Here is a 17,343-nt window from a genome sequence, read left to right as displayed (position 1 = left end):
ATTATCCTGGAGGCAATAATTGCGCACCTGAAGGACAGCCAAGGGCTCAGGTCCAGCCAACATGGATTTAGGAAGGGCAGATCCTGCCTCTCCAACATGATCTCCTTCTATGATCAAGTGACCCAGCTGGTGGATGTGGGGAGGCCTGTGGATGTGGTCTATCTGGACTGCAACAAGGCATCCCCCACAGAAAACTGCTGTCTATGCTGTCAGCTCATGGCTTGGACAGCAGCACTCTGAGCTGGGTTAAGAACTGGCTGGAGGGCCGAGCCCAGAGAGTGGTGGTGAATGGTGCCACATCCAGCTGGCGGCCAGTCACTAGTGGTGTGCCCCAGGGATCAGTGCTGGGCCCCATCCTCTTTAACATCTTCATTGATGATCTGGATGAGGGGATTGAGACAGTCATCAGCAAATTTGCAGATGACACCAAGTTGGGAGCAGATGTTGGTCAGTTAGAAGGTGGAAGGGCTCTGCAGAGGGACCTCGATTGACTGGATAGATGGGCGGAGTCCAATGGGATGGCATTTAGCAAGTCCAAGTGCCGGGTGCTGCACTTTGGCCATGGCAACCCCATGCAGAGCTACAGGCTGGGGTCAGAGTGGCTGGAGAGCTGGCAAACAGAGAGGGACCTGGGGGTGCTGATTGAGCCAGCAGTGTGCCCAGGTGGCCAAGAAAGCCAATGGCATCCTGACCTGCATCAGAAATAGTGTGGCCAGCAGGAGCAGGGAGGTCATTGTGCCCCTGTACTCTGCATTGGTTAGGCCACACCTTGAGTACTGTGTCCAGTTCTGGGCCCCCCAATTTAAGAAGGACATTGAGACTCTTGAACATGTCCAGAGAAGGCCAACAAGCCTGGTGAGAGGCCTTGAGCACAAGCCCTATGAGGAGAGGCTGAGGGAGCTGGGATTGTTTAGCCTGGAGAAGAGGAGGCTCGGGGGAGACCTCATTGTCCTCTACAACTACCTGAAAGGTGGTTGTAGCCAGGAAGGGGTTGGTCTCTTCTCTCAAGCAACCAGCACCAGAACAAGAGGACACAGTTTCAAGCTGTGCCAGGGGAAGTTTAGGCTGGAGGTGAGGAGAAAGTTCTTCACTGAGAGAGTTGTTCACCATTGGGATGTGCTGCCCAGGGAGGTGGTGGAGTCACCATCTCTGGAGGTGTTCAAGAAGGGATTGGACATGGCACTTGGTGCCATGGTCTAGTCATGAGGTCTGTGGTGACAGGTTGGACTCAATGATCTTTGAGGTCTCTTCCAACCTTGGTGATTCTGTGATACTGTGATGAATCAATAAATGTAATCCAGAAGTAATTCATTCGAACTTACTATTTAGTATAAATTGCCATGGTGCTGGCCCTCCCAAAACTAGAAACTATTTTCCTTTCTCTCCATATTTCTCTCCATATTCTCTCCAGAATTTTAGGAAGGCTCCAGTTTTGTCACAGGACGTCTATTTCTCATTTATACATTTAATCGTTTTTCTCTGCCCGATGAGATAAAGTTGGAGTACAGTGATTTCTTGGCTGAAATTCTCTTACTGTAATTTTTTCACCTTTCACAATTCAGCATGTTCACAGAACAAGAATAAGAAGGCAAAAATGCTATACATAAAATGTACTGAGACTACGTATCATGAATTTAGCCAGTTTGGATGAGTATTCTATACCATGTTGATGTCAAACCAGCTTTGAAATGAAAGTGATGGCTGGAGTGAAGTTCAGATTGTAACGTGAGAGGCTTCTCATTTCCAGTTGCTGCTTCCAGTTTCCTATTTAGGAGGGTTGGTCTTTTCTGCTGGGCTGGCTGTGGGCTTGAGAAGTGGAAGAACCACTTTATTGCAGGCTTTTGCTGCTGCTACTGCTTTTGCTGTGCTTTTCAGTGAAACAGGCCATGGTTATTGTACATTGTATCATCTCATCAAACTCCTTATCTCAACCCAGAGCTTTTTGTGTTTCCCTCCTCATCTGTGAGTAGTGCGGGTTACTTGGTACAGCAGGCTGTAACCAGGGGAGTCTATTTTGGTACCCCAACCTGCAGGCACCATTACTACTCAGACTCCAACAGCAGGCATGGCAGCTGCACCAGGGAACTAGCCTGTGCCAGGATCAGTCATCCCTGAACAGAAAAAGAAATATACAAGAAAAGCACCTCATGTGGCAAAGGATGAGGATCAATCAGGGTCATCAGGGGAACAAGAGGAAGAGACAGAGGTGGTCACTCAGACTTCATCCCTAGCCTTGAAAGATGGCTAAGAACAAAGAGTGGATGAAACAGCTAGCAGGTTCTGGCAATATGGGGAAAGTCTCTATTCCTTTGTACAGGCCTGTGTTCCAGCTGTGAAAGAACTGTCCCACAAAGTCACGTAAATCCAAGAAACTCCATCCTTTTCCTGATTTGTATGGTCCCGTGTTTCAACCATGAGGAGTAGGCACCTCTGGGAGGTATGCACCACAGCATACCCTGTGGTTTTGCTTCTGTGACCATGGAGAGGATGTGAGGAAGTGGGATGGAATACCCCCTTCAGTCCTAGCTGCATGAGTCTGTGAATTACAAGGAAATTCTCCCTGGAAAAATGCTGCCTCAATTTCCAGTGGAAAATCACCCAAAAGGAGCAGAGTAACTGATACTGCATCTAATCCTCCTGAAGGGACTCCCAAAGCATCTTCACAAGACACAAGTGATTCTAATCAAGATTAGAGGGGCCCTGCCCCAACCAGATGGAGAAGAGGGACAGCTGGGTTTATTGGACTGTATGGATCCAACAGCTTGGCAAGTTGAACCCCCAATAATATACAGCTTTACTAGATAAAGGCGTACAGTGTGCTCTGATACCGTCAAAACCATGAGGAATGGAATCCATCTGTTTTTCTGGTGTGACAGGGGATCCCAACAGTCAGATGTGTTGGAAGCCACAGTTTGATTTCACTTGAAGGGGTAAAAGAAGTCACTGGAATCAGCTACCTCAGGGGTGGAAACACAACCCCACTACATTGGCTGATCATGGTTGATCCAGACTGTACTGGAACAGGCTGGAGCTCAAGAACATCTGTAGTGAGGAGTCTTCTCTGCACCACAAGGTAATCTCATTTTGAGTGAGAATGGACAGTGACTAATGTGTGATGTGTGTTGTTTGATGTTAATTGCTGCTGGGCATGATGTAGATGGTGTCAAATAAGAAATGGAGAATGTCATGGGTTTAGTCAATTGAATCACCATCCCTGGAGGTGCTTCAAGAGGAGATTGGATGTGGCACTTGGTGCCATGGTTTAGCAGTCATGAGGTCTTGGGTGACAGGTTGGACTTGATTCTTTTCCAACCCTATCGATTCTGTGATTCTATTCTATGAATCTGTGGATGAGTATTCAACACCATGCTGCCATTATGCCAGCTTTAAAATGAAAGTGTTGGTCAAAGCAAAGGATCATGGGGCTTGGAGTTTGGATTTTAACAGGAGACTCCCTGTTTCCAGTTACTGTTTCCACTTTTGGGAGATTGGTCTTTTGCACCAGGCTGGCTGTAGGCTTCATGGGTCATTTTATTGCTGGCTTCCGATGCTGCTTCTGCTTTTGCTGTGCTTTTCTGAGAAATGGGTTAAGGTGCATTGTATCATCTCACTAAACTCCTTATCTCAAGGATGGGTGTGTCTGTGTGTGAGACAGAGGGTTGTCTCAAACTAGGACACTGCACAAGGAATTTCATTCACACAAAAATTCGATTGCCAAACTTCAATCGAAACAATGAACAGTTGCAAGAATCACTAGCATCTGCAAGATTACAAATTCAGTCATAATAGTTTCAGTTCAAAGTAAGTAATCCATTAGAAAGACAATTTATCTTACCTTCTACATCATTGATCTAATGTACATGGGGAAAAACAGCCCCAAAGTTTAATGCCTTTTGGAGTGTGCAGTCTTGCAGGGTGCTGCAAAATTCCTGAGTGCCAAAATACCCTTGTGACAAAACGTCCCAATGAAGCAATCCTGCTTCAAGTTATCTCAATGTGTTTGTGATTTTGAAATGACATTTTAAATGCAGAAATGCAAACAGACTTGCAGAAAGGAGCTTTCCAGAATGTACTATGCTTCAGATGAAGAAACAAGCTCCTTTGTCAGGATGCTCACTGGCTCGTAATTAATGTATACACATCTAAGGTTGGTTTTCTCACAAGTTGAAGTTGTACTTACGCGGTTTTGCCCTCACTATCTTGTTTGGTGGCACTGGCTCCCTTTTTACCCAGCAATGAAGCCACTTTCTCAAGATCACCATTCTCCACTGCCTGCAGTAGCCGATCATCATTCTTATTCCACTCATTGGTCTGCGGTGAAATAAAAAGAAGAGAGAAATATTAATAGTACCACAGGCTCTTTTAAATGATCTTTCACATATTTATCACTGAAACTTCAAATCAAAGCCCAACTCAAAGAAATGGCACAGACATAGCCACACAGAAGTAATTTGCAAGCTGTGCTACACAGGTTCCCATAGACTCAATAGCTCGAGCCAGGGCCTAAGAGTAATCAGTGAAGATGACCTCTAACATAGAAACACTGTAGAAGAGTGGGAAAAAAATCCACCTGCTCTTACTGTATTTGTTTGTCTAGTCCTGGTTCCATTCCAGAGTAGGCCCTACTGGACCTTTGTCACTTTCATTATGAGGATAAGCAATGAGGTCCCTTAGCTGATTCACAGCCCACCCTACCAATATAGGACAGCCAAATTCTTCCGTATTTAAAGCTTTTCCCAGCTCACACTTTGTAGGTTAAGAGCAGGTTAAGAGACCGCACTTTGCAGACTATAAGTAGCTTTACTGAGCTTTTATCTCCCATGTTTGTCTTTAAGTCAAACAAATCAACCGCCTACCACCCAGACAGCACATCCCTAGTACTACTGAAAGAAAAGACAATCACTCCACACTTATATCTTTCAAAACTTAATCCACTAAGTATTTTTGCTCCTTCTCATCAGTGAAAAGAACTTAATTCCTCATGTCATGATTTTCCCTCCCACTCTGAACACTCAGGACATGTCCTATTCCCTCTACCAGAACTCCAAGATAAATCTAGCAAGACACTAAGAAAACAGAGGATAGTAAACCTTCTATACTCCATGTGATCACTGCAAAACACACTCTGGAAAAGAAGTTCCAACCACATCTCCTAGTCTGGGCTGACAAAAAGGTTTGGTCTTTAGGAAAAGCAATATGGTGCAATTAAAGGCTGCTTTTAGATTAGAGCTAGCACTCTTCTCCACTCCACAGAGTTATCTTCAATAGACTATGGCTTGCTTTTTGACATTGATCAGCTCATGTCCATTCATTATCACTCAATTTCTGCACAACTTTCAGAATGGTGAAATTCTTATTAATACACTCCTTGAAAAACACTCATCTTAAAAATCCCACTTTGATGTTTTTCTGTCTGGAATTGAGAAATAGTGTGCCAGATGCACAGCAGTAAAAACCGATTCCATAGGCTGTGCACACTGTGAAAACCAGAACAGGAGGGAAGTGCTCCGGGTAATTAGTTTTTTAAAAACTAAATTTAAAAAATATAGAGTGCAGCCTGAGCAGGAAGGCAGACAGGAGCTGAAAGCACACCACCTGGAACCAAGAGTATGAATGGCAGCACAGTCTAAGGAAGTAGCATGCAGAAGATAGCATTGTAGTTTGTTATGGTGGTAGTATGACCGGTGGTTATAAATGCACATCAAGTGAATTACATTCTTTATCCTTGTAATACTGGAATTATCTCCTGTAGACTCTAGAGCATTAATTACATAAGAAGAAAAAAAACCAAAAGTTTTCCCTAGCAATATTTAGACTCAATGATGAGTGGCCAGCCAAGCAGCAGGCTCATCCTGAAATGGAACTCATTGCATACTCTTCGTTTGGGGAATTTCATACTTTAAAGGCAGCCCATTACTAAAAGCAGAAGTTTAAAAAATGTATTTTACTTGCAAATAAACTCCTTTAATGTTAACCATGTTTGACATCATATTATGCCTTTCATTTTACAGTTTGTCCTGTTTCTGTGATTTTTCTTGTTCAGTCATACAAGAAAGCTAAAATACAGGATATTTTATGTATCATTTTTACCCACAAATTACCCAGATGACTATAAAGCTTTGGTAGCACAAATTTCCCCTTTGAGAAGCTGCTGTGATAACTATATCTCTGTCTAGAATTACATTGTCATTAATATCCCAGACCCAAGAGAAACTAACACAGCTGTGTCCCAGACTGCCCCACAGTAACTTGTCTAGTATGGAAGCTGCACCTAGGAAGCATACAAATATAGAATGGGGAAACTGGAGTGTTCTGGAAGTGATTCTGATGCTGCAAAATGATCCCATGCTCATGGTAACAGTAAAACATTTTATGACATATGCCATTAGTCTGTCTCTTATAAGAACAAAGACTTTAATTAATTTTTAATATAGGTTTCAACAATGCCCTTCTGGTAGCAAAAAACACACTCACAAACACCATTACAGAAAGATTTAACAATGCTTCATTTAAAAATTGTTTCCTACTTACATGTACAGCAAAATTGACTCCCTCATATTTAACAGCTAAACAGAACAAACTTGGACAGCCTCTCACAAGGACCCTGAAAATACTCTGTTCTCTCAAATCCATCTCATGAACAAGGAAAAGCTGGTAGTATTTTTTTCTGCTTAGGGCAACTGGTAGAGGGTGAAGTCTATGATAGGAAGACATTAATGGTAGTCATTTTAGACCCCTCTTTTCAGTTCCACATCCAATTAGTGTCTCTTCTAAGCACTCTGACTCACCGTTGTTAAAGAAATGAGTAAGTTTAGAGAATAACGCATACACCATCTGTTCATGTTAGCGATTGCATGTTTTCACATCTCCTTACTGATGCTTTAACAGTACTGTGCCAGCAATTTTTGTTTTGTTCCTGGAGAACAAAAGGATACATAGTGGTAACTGGTTGTTTGGACTTCAGTTGATGTGTATTGATGATGAACTATTTCTGTCTGCTGTATTTCTATACCTGTTTGGGTACATACCTTTAATGAATGACCTGGAGCTTTCCCTTGTCACAACAATCAGGATAAGGAAATTGCTAGCATTCTACTGAAAGAAATAATCCCTGTGCTTCTAACAATAGGCCTCATCTATGACTGAGGGAGTTCAGAGAGTACCCAAATTCCATTGGTTTAAATGGGATCTGTGGCCCTTGGAGGCCACATTCTAGTGGTAAATCAGAAAGAACAAACCCAACTATTAATAGACAAATTGCTAAATTATGCCAGGAAACTCATTTTACATGGGTAGATGTTTCTACCCATTGCTTTGATGAGGATTAGGACTACTCCCTGAGCAACAGAAAGGGTAAATCCATTTAAAATTCAATATGGCACACTTTATCCAGTCAATAGCACTGTAACACAAAGTGATCAAACAGACATTAAAGGGGAAGAAATACTGAAAAATTATCTGCTGTCCCTTTCCTGAATTTGTCATCTTTACATAAGTATCTGATACAACAAGCCCCACTACCTTTCAGGCACTCCATTGCATAATTTTCATCCAGATCAAGTCTACTTTCAGGCCTAGAAAGACAAACCACTACCACATGCACAGCAGCCAAGGTGGAAGGAACGGACTTCTGAACTCAGTACACAGAGGTCAGGAAAGCACCAGGACAGTGGACCACTGAATAAATCAATGAACTCAAAATTTTCCAAGACTTAATGAACTGTACTTGTGATTCAGGGGACACATTCCAGGAATTAGATTGCCTCAAATACCAGTCATATTTTGTTGTACTATAACAGTGACGCTCCCCACTGTAATATGTATTTGTAAGAATACTAATTTATTTAGAAGGTATCAAGATCATAAGAAAACAATTATCCTTTTGCTTAATAATGAGAATGTGTAAACAGGGCATTTCAGGGCAGACAATCAAAAACTCATGGGAAGAAAGTTTACATTTTAAATTAATAAAAAAAAAAATGATGAAGGTAGCTAACAAAACTAACTGTTGGGTCTGTACACACTTTCCAGAAAATTTTAGCATCCAAAGTGTGGAGTGTGCAGAATGCTGAACACTGCTTGCTGTGTTTATATAAATCAAAGCAGTACAACAGCTACTGGTCTTAAAATTTGGAAACAAACTAAAGTCTTGCATGCGACTCAAAGGGATAATACCACATATGGGTTTTCAGAGGTTTGGTATTGGCTGACCTCATGGATGCCTGATTTGAGTCACTAGCTGAAGAAAGTAGTAGGAGTGACAGCTGCAGGGCTATTGATATTAGTATGTCTATAAGTAATTATGCAATGTATATGGACGTGCTGCTCTGCCTTGGGAAATCGAACTTGTGGAAAACAAGAAAACTGGTTGCTCAGAATTCAGCTGACCTGTACTGGTGATTAACTGCTTCAGGCTTGGCTGACTACAAGATAAGATGGTCTGAGAAAAAGCTGGGCACGTCAGATGGTTAAAGGTTATGCTGTCACTGAGATAACTATCCCTAGAACAACATTAGAGGTCATACACCCTTGAATATCATTATTGTTTCAAAAAGTCAGCAAAGTCCCCCAAACTGGTGTCCTGAGCCTCACTATAATGTGAAAGCCTGTATCTCCTATCTTAAGAAGCCCACTCCCCAAATAAGCCCCTTACCGTCTGAGCATGCACATTGAAATTACAAGTAGCTGTATCTTTAAGATGAAGCAAGAAAGAAACTAATCAATGGCTAGTTAGCAAGAGGCAACATGAGGTGTAGTTAATACATTTTACTGCACACTTTATCTGTTGCAAATTTCAATGGGTATACTCGCTTTGTGGAATTACTGCATCACAGTCTTTTCTGTGCAGAACCGGAATAAAACAGGTATCTCAACTGAGTGTCAACTGGTCTTTGCACACTGGGTGGAGAACCCAAATCTGGGACAAAACACACAGTTTCCCTTCACCACTGTGCAGCAGGTCTATGCTTACTTATAAACTAACATAGCTACATTCTACATGAAATGTTTAAAAGCCATCATGCTGCACTTCATTAAAGCAATAGATTCCATTCTAGAGCATCAATAAATATGTCCTTATTGCAGATTAAATATATCTAAGCTTTCTCAAAATCATATGTATTAAAATATAATTCAAATTGCATACATTTACTTACAGACCTCATTTTATTTTCAGAATTAAACCAGGAATAAATCTGTCCACGCAAACAAAACAACTATGCATGCATCAACTTTTGCTCAAGTGTTCCTGATAGGCTTGAACTCTTTTTTTATTTTCCCAGCTTGTTCAAAACAGCATAATTGTACAGTGCATTCCAGAAGTTAAAGGTACAGCAAATAAAATATCATGAAATGGATTCTCAAAACCAGTCATTTGAATAGGGCCCTACTACCCATTCTCTAAAGGGGAAAAAAAATAATCTAGACCAAAAGAGAATACATGACACACAGGAAACCTGTACCCAGGACTTGGCAAACAAGTAGGAAGTACTTAAGGCAGTAGGGCTCTCACAATGCATTGTGTAATCAAAAACTGTACAGCCACTGCTGCCCAGAGCAGATGAAAGAATACAGAGGCAGTAACTCTTGCATTACATACAATTTCTGAATCTCTTGTGATATTAGTCTGTTTTTGACCCTGCAAGTCACACTTATCACCAAGTATCCACCAAATACCTGGGAGGTAAATTCTGCAGGAATGATGCAAAACTCAGATAACTCCCAGACAGAGTTAATACTGTTCAATAGAGAAGCCACCTTGAACTGCTATTTATCATGCAGCTCTAGCATTTGTTTCTCTGGGAAAACATGCATGAAAGATGTTCTCTTCTGCAAAGACTACTACAAGGACTGAGGTGACCAGTGTAACTAGAGATCTTAACTTCATAAGCCTTGCTGCATCAAGCTTCCTTCACCATAACCTCACAAATCATCCCGCTCACACCTAAACACTTCCCTAAGGCTGCTTCTTCAGCTGCCACACTGCCACATCCTGACTCCTCTACCACTACAATGCCCACTGATTCAAATTTCACATTCCTTTCATCTACCAAACAGGCACCATCCATCAATAGCCCATGGGACATTTCAGTACTGTTACTACCACAGTTCTAAGTAGCATAAATGAATGTTTTCTTTCATGTCAGAGATGCCTAGACTTAACACTCGGAGAAAAGCCCTGCAGGGCACATCAAACTAAAAGTTAACACAGAGTAGCAGTAGAGTCACCAAAGCAATAAAATCCACCAGACTCAAGCACCTAAGCAGATACTTCTCATCATCCATAAAACTAACACTTTATTGGTTTTTTGTTTGTTATATGTTGATTGTTGGAAGCAAGTGTTAGCTAACATGCATGATACATAATGCTATATATGTAGCATGCAAATAAAAAACCCTGAGCAGCAAAGTGTAAAGGTAAATACACACATGTGAATCTGATCCTGGAAAGGATTCCATTTGTATTTTTTTTATGCCTTCATTTTTCAGACAGGAAACTGTATGGCCTCACTCAAAAGCACCTCTCAGGGTATAGAATCATAAAATGAATAAGGTTGGAAAAGAACTCAGAGATCATCCAGTACAACCCATCACCTCATGACTAACTAAAACATGGCTGCCTACCCCACCTGTCTACAACCTCCTTTCAGGTAGTTGTAGAGAGCAATAAGGTCTCCCCTGAGCCTCCTCTTCTCCAGGCTGGTATTGTCTGATCAAGGTCATTGGAGTGAGGCAAAGAATGGGAGAGAACTGATTGACTTGATTTACACATGTCATGATTAGTTGATTAAAAAGAGCATGATATTCAAATCAAAAGTTCTCACAATACCATCAATGATCACCATCAAGATAGCTTGAACTCTAAGAACTGCAGCTTCATCAGCCACAGATATGCACTTTGGCAGTGAGTTCTGACATAACCGTACTGACAGTTGTCAACCCTCTGTCTCCTCTAAGCTTCCTCTAGGCACAGATTAGCTCCTGTGAAAACCTACAGATAATACTGTTGCTGCAAGATACTAATAAAATAGTTACTGTACTTTTGGGGCTGCAACCACCCAGTGTCTCTGTCCAGAGCAGGAAAGAGACTCAGTTCTTTTGAATATTCCCATGTTATGAAATTAGAGGCACAAATGAGGCCAAAATATCAACAGCGAGGCTATTTATTAACAGAATAAATTGGATGGATCAGAAGGAGAGAGAGAGAGAACAGAGAATGAGAGAGAGAAGAGGGAGAGAGAAGAGGAAGAGAGTTATATTACCACACCCCTCACTCCCAAGACAGTTTGGGTCTGTGGAGGAAGGGTGCTGCAGCTTTGGCATGGAGGAGAGGTCATCCTTGTTGGCTGTGCTGTCCTCTGAGCAGCCTCTTCAGCTCTGTGAGTTGCAGCAAGCGGAACTTAGGACACGGAGAGAGGGTTCCTCTTGGTCTGCTTCTTCCAGGCTACATGGTGATGTCCCTGTCATTCTTGTCTCCTGGTATTATCTCCATTTTTCTTCAGAGCAGCATTGCCCTGGTCTTTTCCTTCTCTCGTGTTTTCCTTCTCAGTGGCACTGTCCAGGTCTTTTCCTTCTCCCGAGCCAGTAGCTGCTCAGATCTTTTATACAGTTTTTTAGGTATATATATTCTATAGAGTATCGATAGCAGTGGCTTCTGCCCATTATGTCCAGGGCAACTGCAGTCTGGTGAGCAATCTTTTTCTATGCACCTTTCAGAGAGTTGTTATCCAGTGACACCACATCAGCTATTGTCTGGGCAAGCAGTAAAGGTGATTTTATGTTTGTTGAGTCACATCAAGACAGACGAGATTTAGTCTCTCACACTCAGTAAAAATCTTTCATCACTGGGCTCACACACAGTTCTTGACACGCTAACAGACTGTTTAGAGGACAATGAAAAACCTTTACATCAAAGCCTATTTTTTAAAGTCTGCATTACCTATTTAACACATCATTACCTCTGTCACATTTTCCTTTCCAGAAGAGAAGCTCACGCATTAAAAACTGTATTTAAAAGAGGTACCTGTTCTTTTTTTGATCACTCCTATATCACGATATTAAACCTCAGTTGCCTTTGAGACTACAGATAAAAGTCATGCAAGAAATACTAACACATAACAAGAGATGGTAGTTCTGCTTAGCACTTGCACAGAGTGTTTTCCATGTGCAATGACCTGAGCAAACATTAACTGGACAACACGTTTGTTACTTTATCTTTGGCATGCAGCCTACAGGAGATGATTTAAGTGACCTTGCATTGTTGTAAACCTACTGGAAACAGAGTTATGTTATCTCCACTGAAATCAGAACTGCAGGGAAGCTGAGTAGCAAATTGAAATTCCTGATAATTTCAAACTCAGCAACTCACTGTCTGAAAAGGAAAGGAATACTTAAAGACTGGCGTCATAAACAATTGCATGGCTGAGACACTGAACACCTCTGCATCACAAGGTCATCCAGAAAAGTTGGCATGTGCTGGACTTCCCAAGAAAATCTTAAAAACAAACAATCCTATTGTAGGGAATGCATTCACTAGGCAAAACATCCCTCAGAATTAAAACGACAGCAGCTCTTCTCAAAAGAATGGCTTAGCTGAAAACATTATAACCTAGGAGTCAGTGGTACACAGCGAGGTAGTCTACACCTTTCTCTGCTCCCCATCCTCAATTTAGAGATTGTGTTTCCCTGTAGCAAATGTGTTGTGAGAGTGGAAATCTCCCTTGCATAGAGGTAGGATGCTGAGCTTACCACCAACATCTTATCCAGTTCCGTGGCAGAAGCTCATAGGATATTCAGAGCTTAGTAGATGCCAGAAGCTGCTGCTTCCCAGTTCTTTTTCAATTGCTCTGGCCAAAGCTCTTTCCTGTACCTTTCAAAGCCTACACATACATATCACCGGTAGTGTTGTGAGCTGGGGTCTTGTAATGCACTCCACTGAGACAGAACCCTGAAGGCCATGCGAAAGACTCTACTACATTCATAAACTTTACCTCAAGTAAGGTCTAGACCACAGCATTGAAAAGTAATTCATAGTGGTATTATTTGAAGGTCACTAATGGCAACAACAGAAATAGTCTCTTTCAGCTTCACTTAGCCATTTATATTCCCTGTACTGCCAGCTAATAATGCTATATTTATATCGGACATAACAGCTCACAACGCCTACACAAGTATTTCTTTAAAGGTGGAAACAGCAGAAGCAATATTAGTAAACTGTGAACATTTTAGAACCACAAGTGTTAATCCATTTTTATCTTCTTTTTTCTTGAGATACCATGCCCTGTTGGGGTAACTGTCCACACAAAGTGTATGAGGTCTGTTTGACATTGGAGACTACATGAATTCCATTTGAACTGGCAACAAAAAGCACCATGGGGAAGGCAGGAAGCAGTTGGAGAGAATGAACAAGGAATGGTGACAAAAGACTGACAGACTGTCAGTAAACCCTGATAATTACACATTCATGGGGGAGCTTCTGTAGATAAAGAAATTATTATTATACAAGAAAATAATTTTTTCATGCTGAACCCCAGAATAATGCAACTGAACAAATCACTCAGCAAGGCACTTCTATCAGCCAGAGAGGCTGTCCGGAAACCTCCCTGGCAGAAAGGGACTACAGGCTACGAAAAGAAAGCGTCTTTCACCAGCAGAGAAGAGGAAAGATGACCTGACTGAAATGGTCATCTGAGACTGCAAGCTGGAGGAAGCTGTCAAAAAGCTGTGATTCTGTGAAAAAAGATCAGGTAGTCTTTGCTTGAATAACAACTGAAATTTGCAGCAGGTTGTGAGCTGTGTTCCAAGATCACTCGAGAGGGAAATGAAATTGGAAAGAAACATATTTAAGAGTTTGCTGGTTTGAAGAGGTATTTTTGGTTTGGTTTTGATTATTTGTTGGGGATTTTTTGTTTTGTTTTGTTTTCACAAACCTGTGTTTGGTTTCACAACTTCAGTCAGGCTTTAAATGCAGAGCAGCCATAAGGTCAGCATAGGAAATTTGTACAGTTAATACAGTATAGATAAGAACCTCTTCGTAATTCAACTCCATTTCTGTAATACTAACAAAGTGAAGATGCAGAACCCCAGAGTCTGTAGGGGAGGACATGAGAGTATGCCACAGTGCATTTGCACCAAGGAATACAACTGGCCCACATCTTGTGAGCTTCAAGGCTGGTGGTGGAGCTGCATGTGAGTTGGGAGAGACACAGATCACACATGCTGCTCGTCTCACTTCCTAGTAAAGGCCACAACTTTTCCTTCAGATGCTACTTTTAAGCCTTTTAAGAAGATAAAAGAAATCAATCTTTGCATTTGAGGAACAGTCAGATTTCCCAAGTAGCTACAATTAGGTAGCAGTGAGATTTCCTAACTAGATATTTAAGTAGTTGCTGATACTTGCACATAACCAATTTCATTCCAATGGAGATAAAGTGATGAGCAAAAAGCTGAGAACATGCAAGGCATTAGAACCAAGGGGGGGTGGGGGTGGGGGGAGAAAAAGATAAAAGAAAAACTACATCTAACTCATTAGTGACACAGAGCCAGAGCAATGACAGTAAGTCCAGCCACTGTTCATTGTTTATCACCTCACACATCACCAATACAGTGACTGGAGATTTATCTTTACTTTCAGATACCAAAGGATGAATGTGGTGTGGTTACTGCTGCAATGGATCATTCTCAGTAAGACAGAAGAAAGTACAGCCAAGAAGTAATTGTGTATATTTTGCATAAGTGAAACAATGTTTATCATAACACTGGGAAAAACCAAAATAACAAAAAACCCAACATGAGACCTTTTTAAAAGGAAAAGAAAAAGCTCAATCAATCCTGTCTGCAGTGACCACCTCATATTGCTCTGCCTTTTCCCATAGTTCTAAACTTTTGAGCTACAATGAACTCAGATGACTGTGATTCTCATCTTGAAATTACTGTTACCAAAACCAAAAATCACAGAATCACAGAATGGCCTAGGATGGAAGAGACCTTAAAGATCATCTAATCCAACCTCCCTGCCATGGGTAGGGATGCCTCTCAACTAGACCAGGTTACTCAAGGCCCCATCCAACCTGGCCTTGAACATCTTCAGGGAGGGAACATCCACAACCCCTCTGGACAATCCATTCCAGAGTCTTACACTTCCATAGTGAAGAATTTCCTCCTAATATCCAATCTAAACTTAGTCTCTTTCAGTTCCTATTGGTGCACACTCTTGTCTCTCCTCAGCCTTCCTGCAGGTTCCCTTCAGGTATTGGAAGGCAGTTATAAGGTTCCCTCAGAGTCTTTTCTTCAGGCTCAACAATCCCAGTTCCTTTAGCATATCCTCATAGCAGAGGTGTTCCAGCCCCTGAATCACCTTTGTGACTCTCCTTTGGACTTGTTCCAACAGATCTATGTCCTGCTTATGGTGGGGACATCCAATAGACTGCTATTTACTGCTGGACACACAGCAGCTCTTTCCCTCAAAACAAAATAAAATCTGTGTCAAAACACAGACTTAAAAAACCAAACCAAACAAATTAAAAACCCCCACACCTTTAAAATGGTTATCCAAGGACCACCAAGAATCTTCACATTTAAAAATAAAAAGACACAAATAAGAAACTAATCATCAGCACGAGATGTGTGAAGATTTCTTTCTAACAAAGCTTTAACAATGGAGAACTATTGAAACAACAGATTCTATTTATGTATGAAGGTCACATAGGTTTCACATAAGATCTTCCAAGTTTTCTGTATTTCTGCTGCACAGCAGCTCCAGAGTTAGCTGGGAAAAATAGAAATCATGAGATTTAAAGTGAAAGTGGATGGACAACCTAATCTCACCTATTCCCTGCTAAGTATATTTCTGTGGTATGCTGTAAGATACAGGGACAATGCCAAGTACACAAGCAACATTTATTTATTTAGCTATTGTGTTGACTCTCTTGCATTCCTCAATACTGCTTTAGACATAATGGTCTGAGAATATCAGAATGTGTCTAATGACTACAGCATATGTCTGAACTCTCTGGATAGAGACAGTGACAGGAACAGCCTGTTAGCTTTCAGCTTTCTTTGTGGAATGTATTTATACTCAGGACCACTTATTTCTTTGCATGAGTATCTGATCTGACCACATTTACCTAGACTTTTAGTGACATACTCCAGTTTCTGTTCACTAGTAAATTTAGTCAGAGAACACAGGTACTTCATGGCTCTTCTTACTTCCACGTGGGCAAACAGGAATATGTCATGCTGGAAACCACTCAACTGCAACATTACCTCACTTTCCAGGACTAGCACTTTAGACCCATGGCTCCACCTTTCCTCTTGTCTAGTGCTAAACCTCTCCAAATGTTGCTTATCTTGCATGTCTGCATAATAAGCTGGCCCTTTTTCGTTCCCTATCAATGTACAAAGGGGAACAGACATGCAAAGGCTAATTATGAAGTCTTTAGACACAAAAAAACCCCAATTAAACATCAAGAATAATTGCACACGGTCCAAAATTATGTTAATTGATCAGTATGACTACTGCTAAGATGTCTTCCTAAGGTGCCAGCCACCATACCACCTTGTTTTTACATTATAAATATCTACATATATATATATATATATATATAAATATCTATTATAAATATCTACATATATATATAAAAAAATATTTATATTATAAATATCTACAAGAGGACACAGTCTCAGGCTGCGCCAGGGGAGGTTCAGGCTAGATGTTAGGAAAAAGTTCTATACAGAAAGAGTGATTGCACATTGGAATGGGCTGCCTGGGGAGGTGGTGGAGTCGCCATCATTGGAGGTTTTCAGGAGAAGACTTGATGGGGTGCTTGGTGCCATGGGTTAGTTGTTTAGGTGGTGTTGGATTGGTTGATGGGTTGGACGCGATGATCTTGAAGGTCTCTTCCAACCTGGTTTATTCTATGTATTCTATGTATTCTATTCTACATGATAACACAGCTCACCATGAAAGCTGTTTCCTTTTTTCTCCTTCTACTACCAAGACTAAAGTAGATTACTTGACAAAGCTCCACTATTTTAATATTCTCCACAAGCAACAGAAAACAGATAGTTGTTTATAAAAGCACTTACACACTATTTTTATAGCTAGTATAATACCACTGCAGGAAGCAATACAATTTCAAAATTCGTAACAAAATATGCATTAAAATATCAAAACTATTCAGAGTAGAAAAACAGTCTATTTATAGTTGAATTTGTCATTCTTGTAAAGGACACATCCACTGTTACAGGGTTACAGACTTCTATTCTGAAACCCATGACAAAGCCAAAAAAAACACAGTGCATGCATAGAAATAAATCCCTATTCCAAGAAATTATTTTGTTTGG

The 17,343-nt window shown here is 41.1% G+C and overlaps 1 protein-coding gene across 2 annotated transcripts in view; it reads right to left on the bottom strand.

Annotated features, from left to right (window-relative positions):
* RAI14 (retinoic acid induced 14) overlaps positions 1-17,343 on the bottom strand; it is a 99,785-nt gene that overhangs the window by 39,401 nt on the left and 43,041 nt on the right. For both annotated transcript variants that reach the window (XM_054177983.1, XM_054177984.1), the window contains exon 3: positions 4,181-4,311. In XM_054177983.1, coding sequence (XP_054033958.1) covers positions 4,181-4,311 — 131 coding nt within the window. The remainder of the gene's footprint in view (positions 1-4,180; positions 4,312-17,343) is intronic.

Source organism: Dryobates pubescens, chromosome Z (genome assembly GCF_014839835.1).
Source record: "Dryobates pubescens isolate bDryPub1 chromosome Z, bDryPub1.pri, whole genome shotgun sequence".
NCBI classification, from domain to species: Eukaryota; Metazoa; Chordata; class Aves; order Piciformes; family Picidae; genus Dryobates; species Dryobates pubescens.
This window is presented reverse-complemented; position numbering and strand designations above follow the sequence as displayed.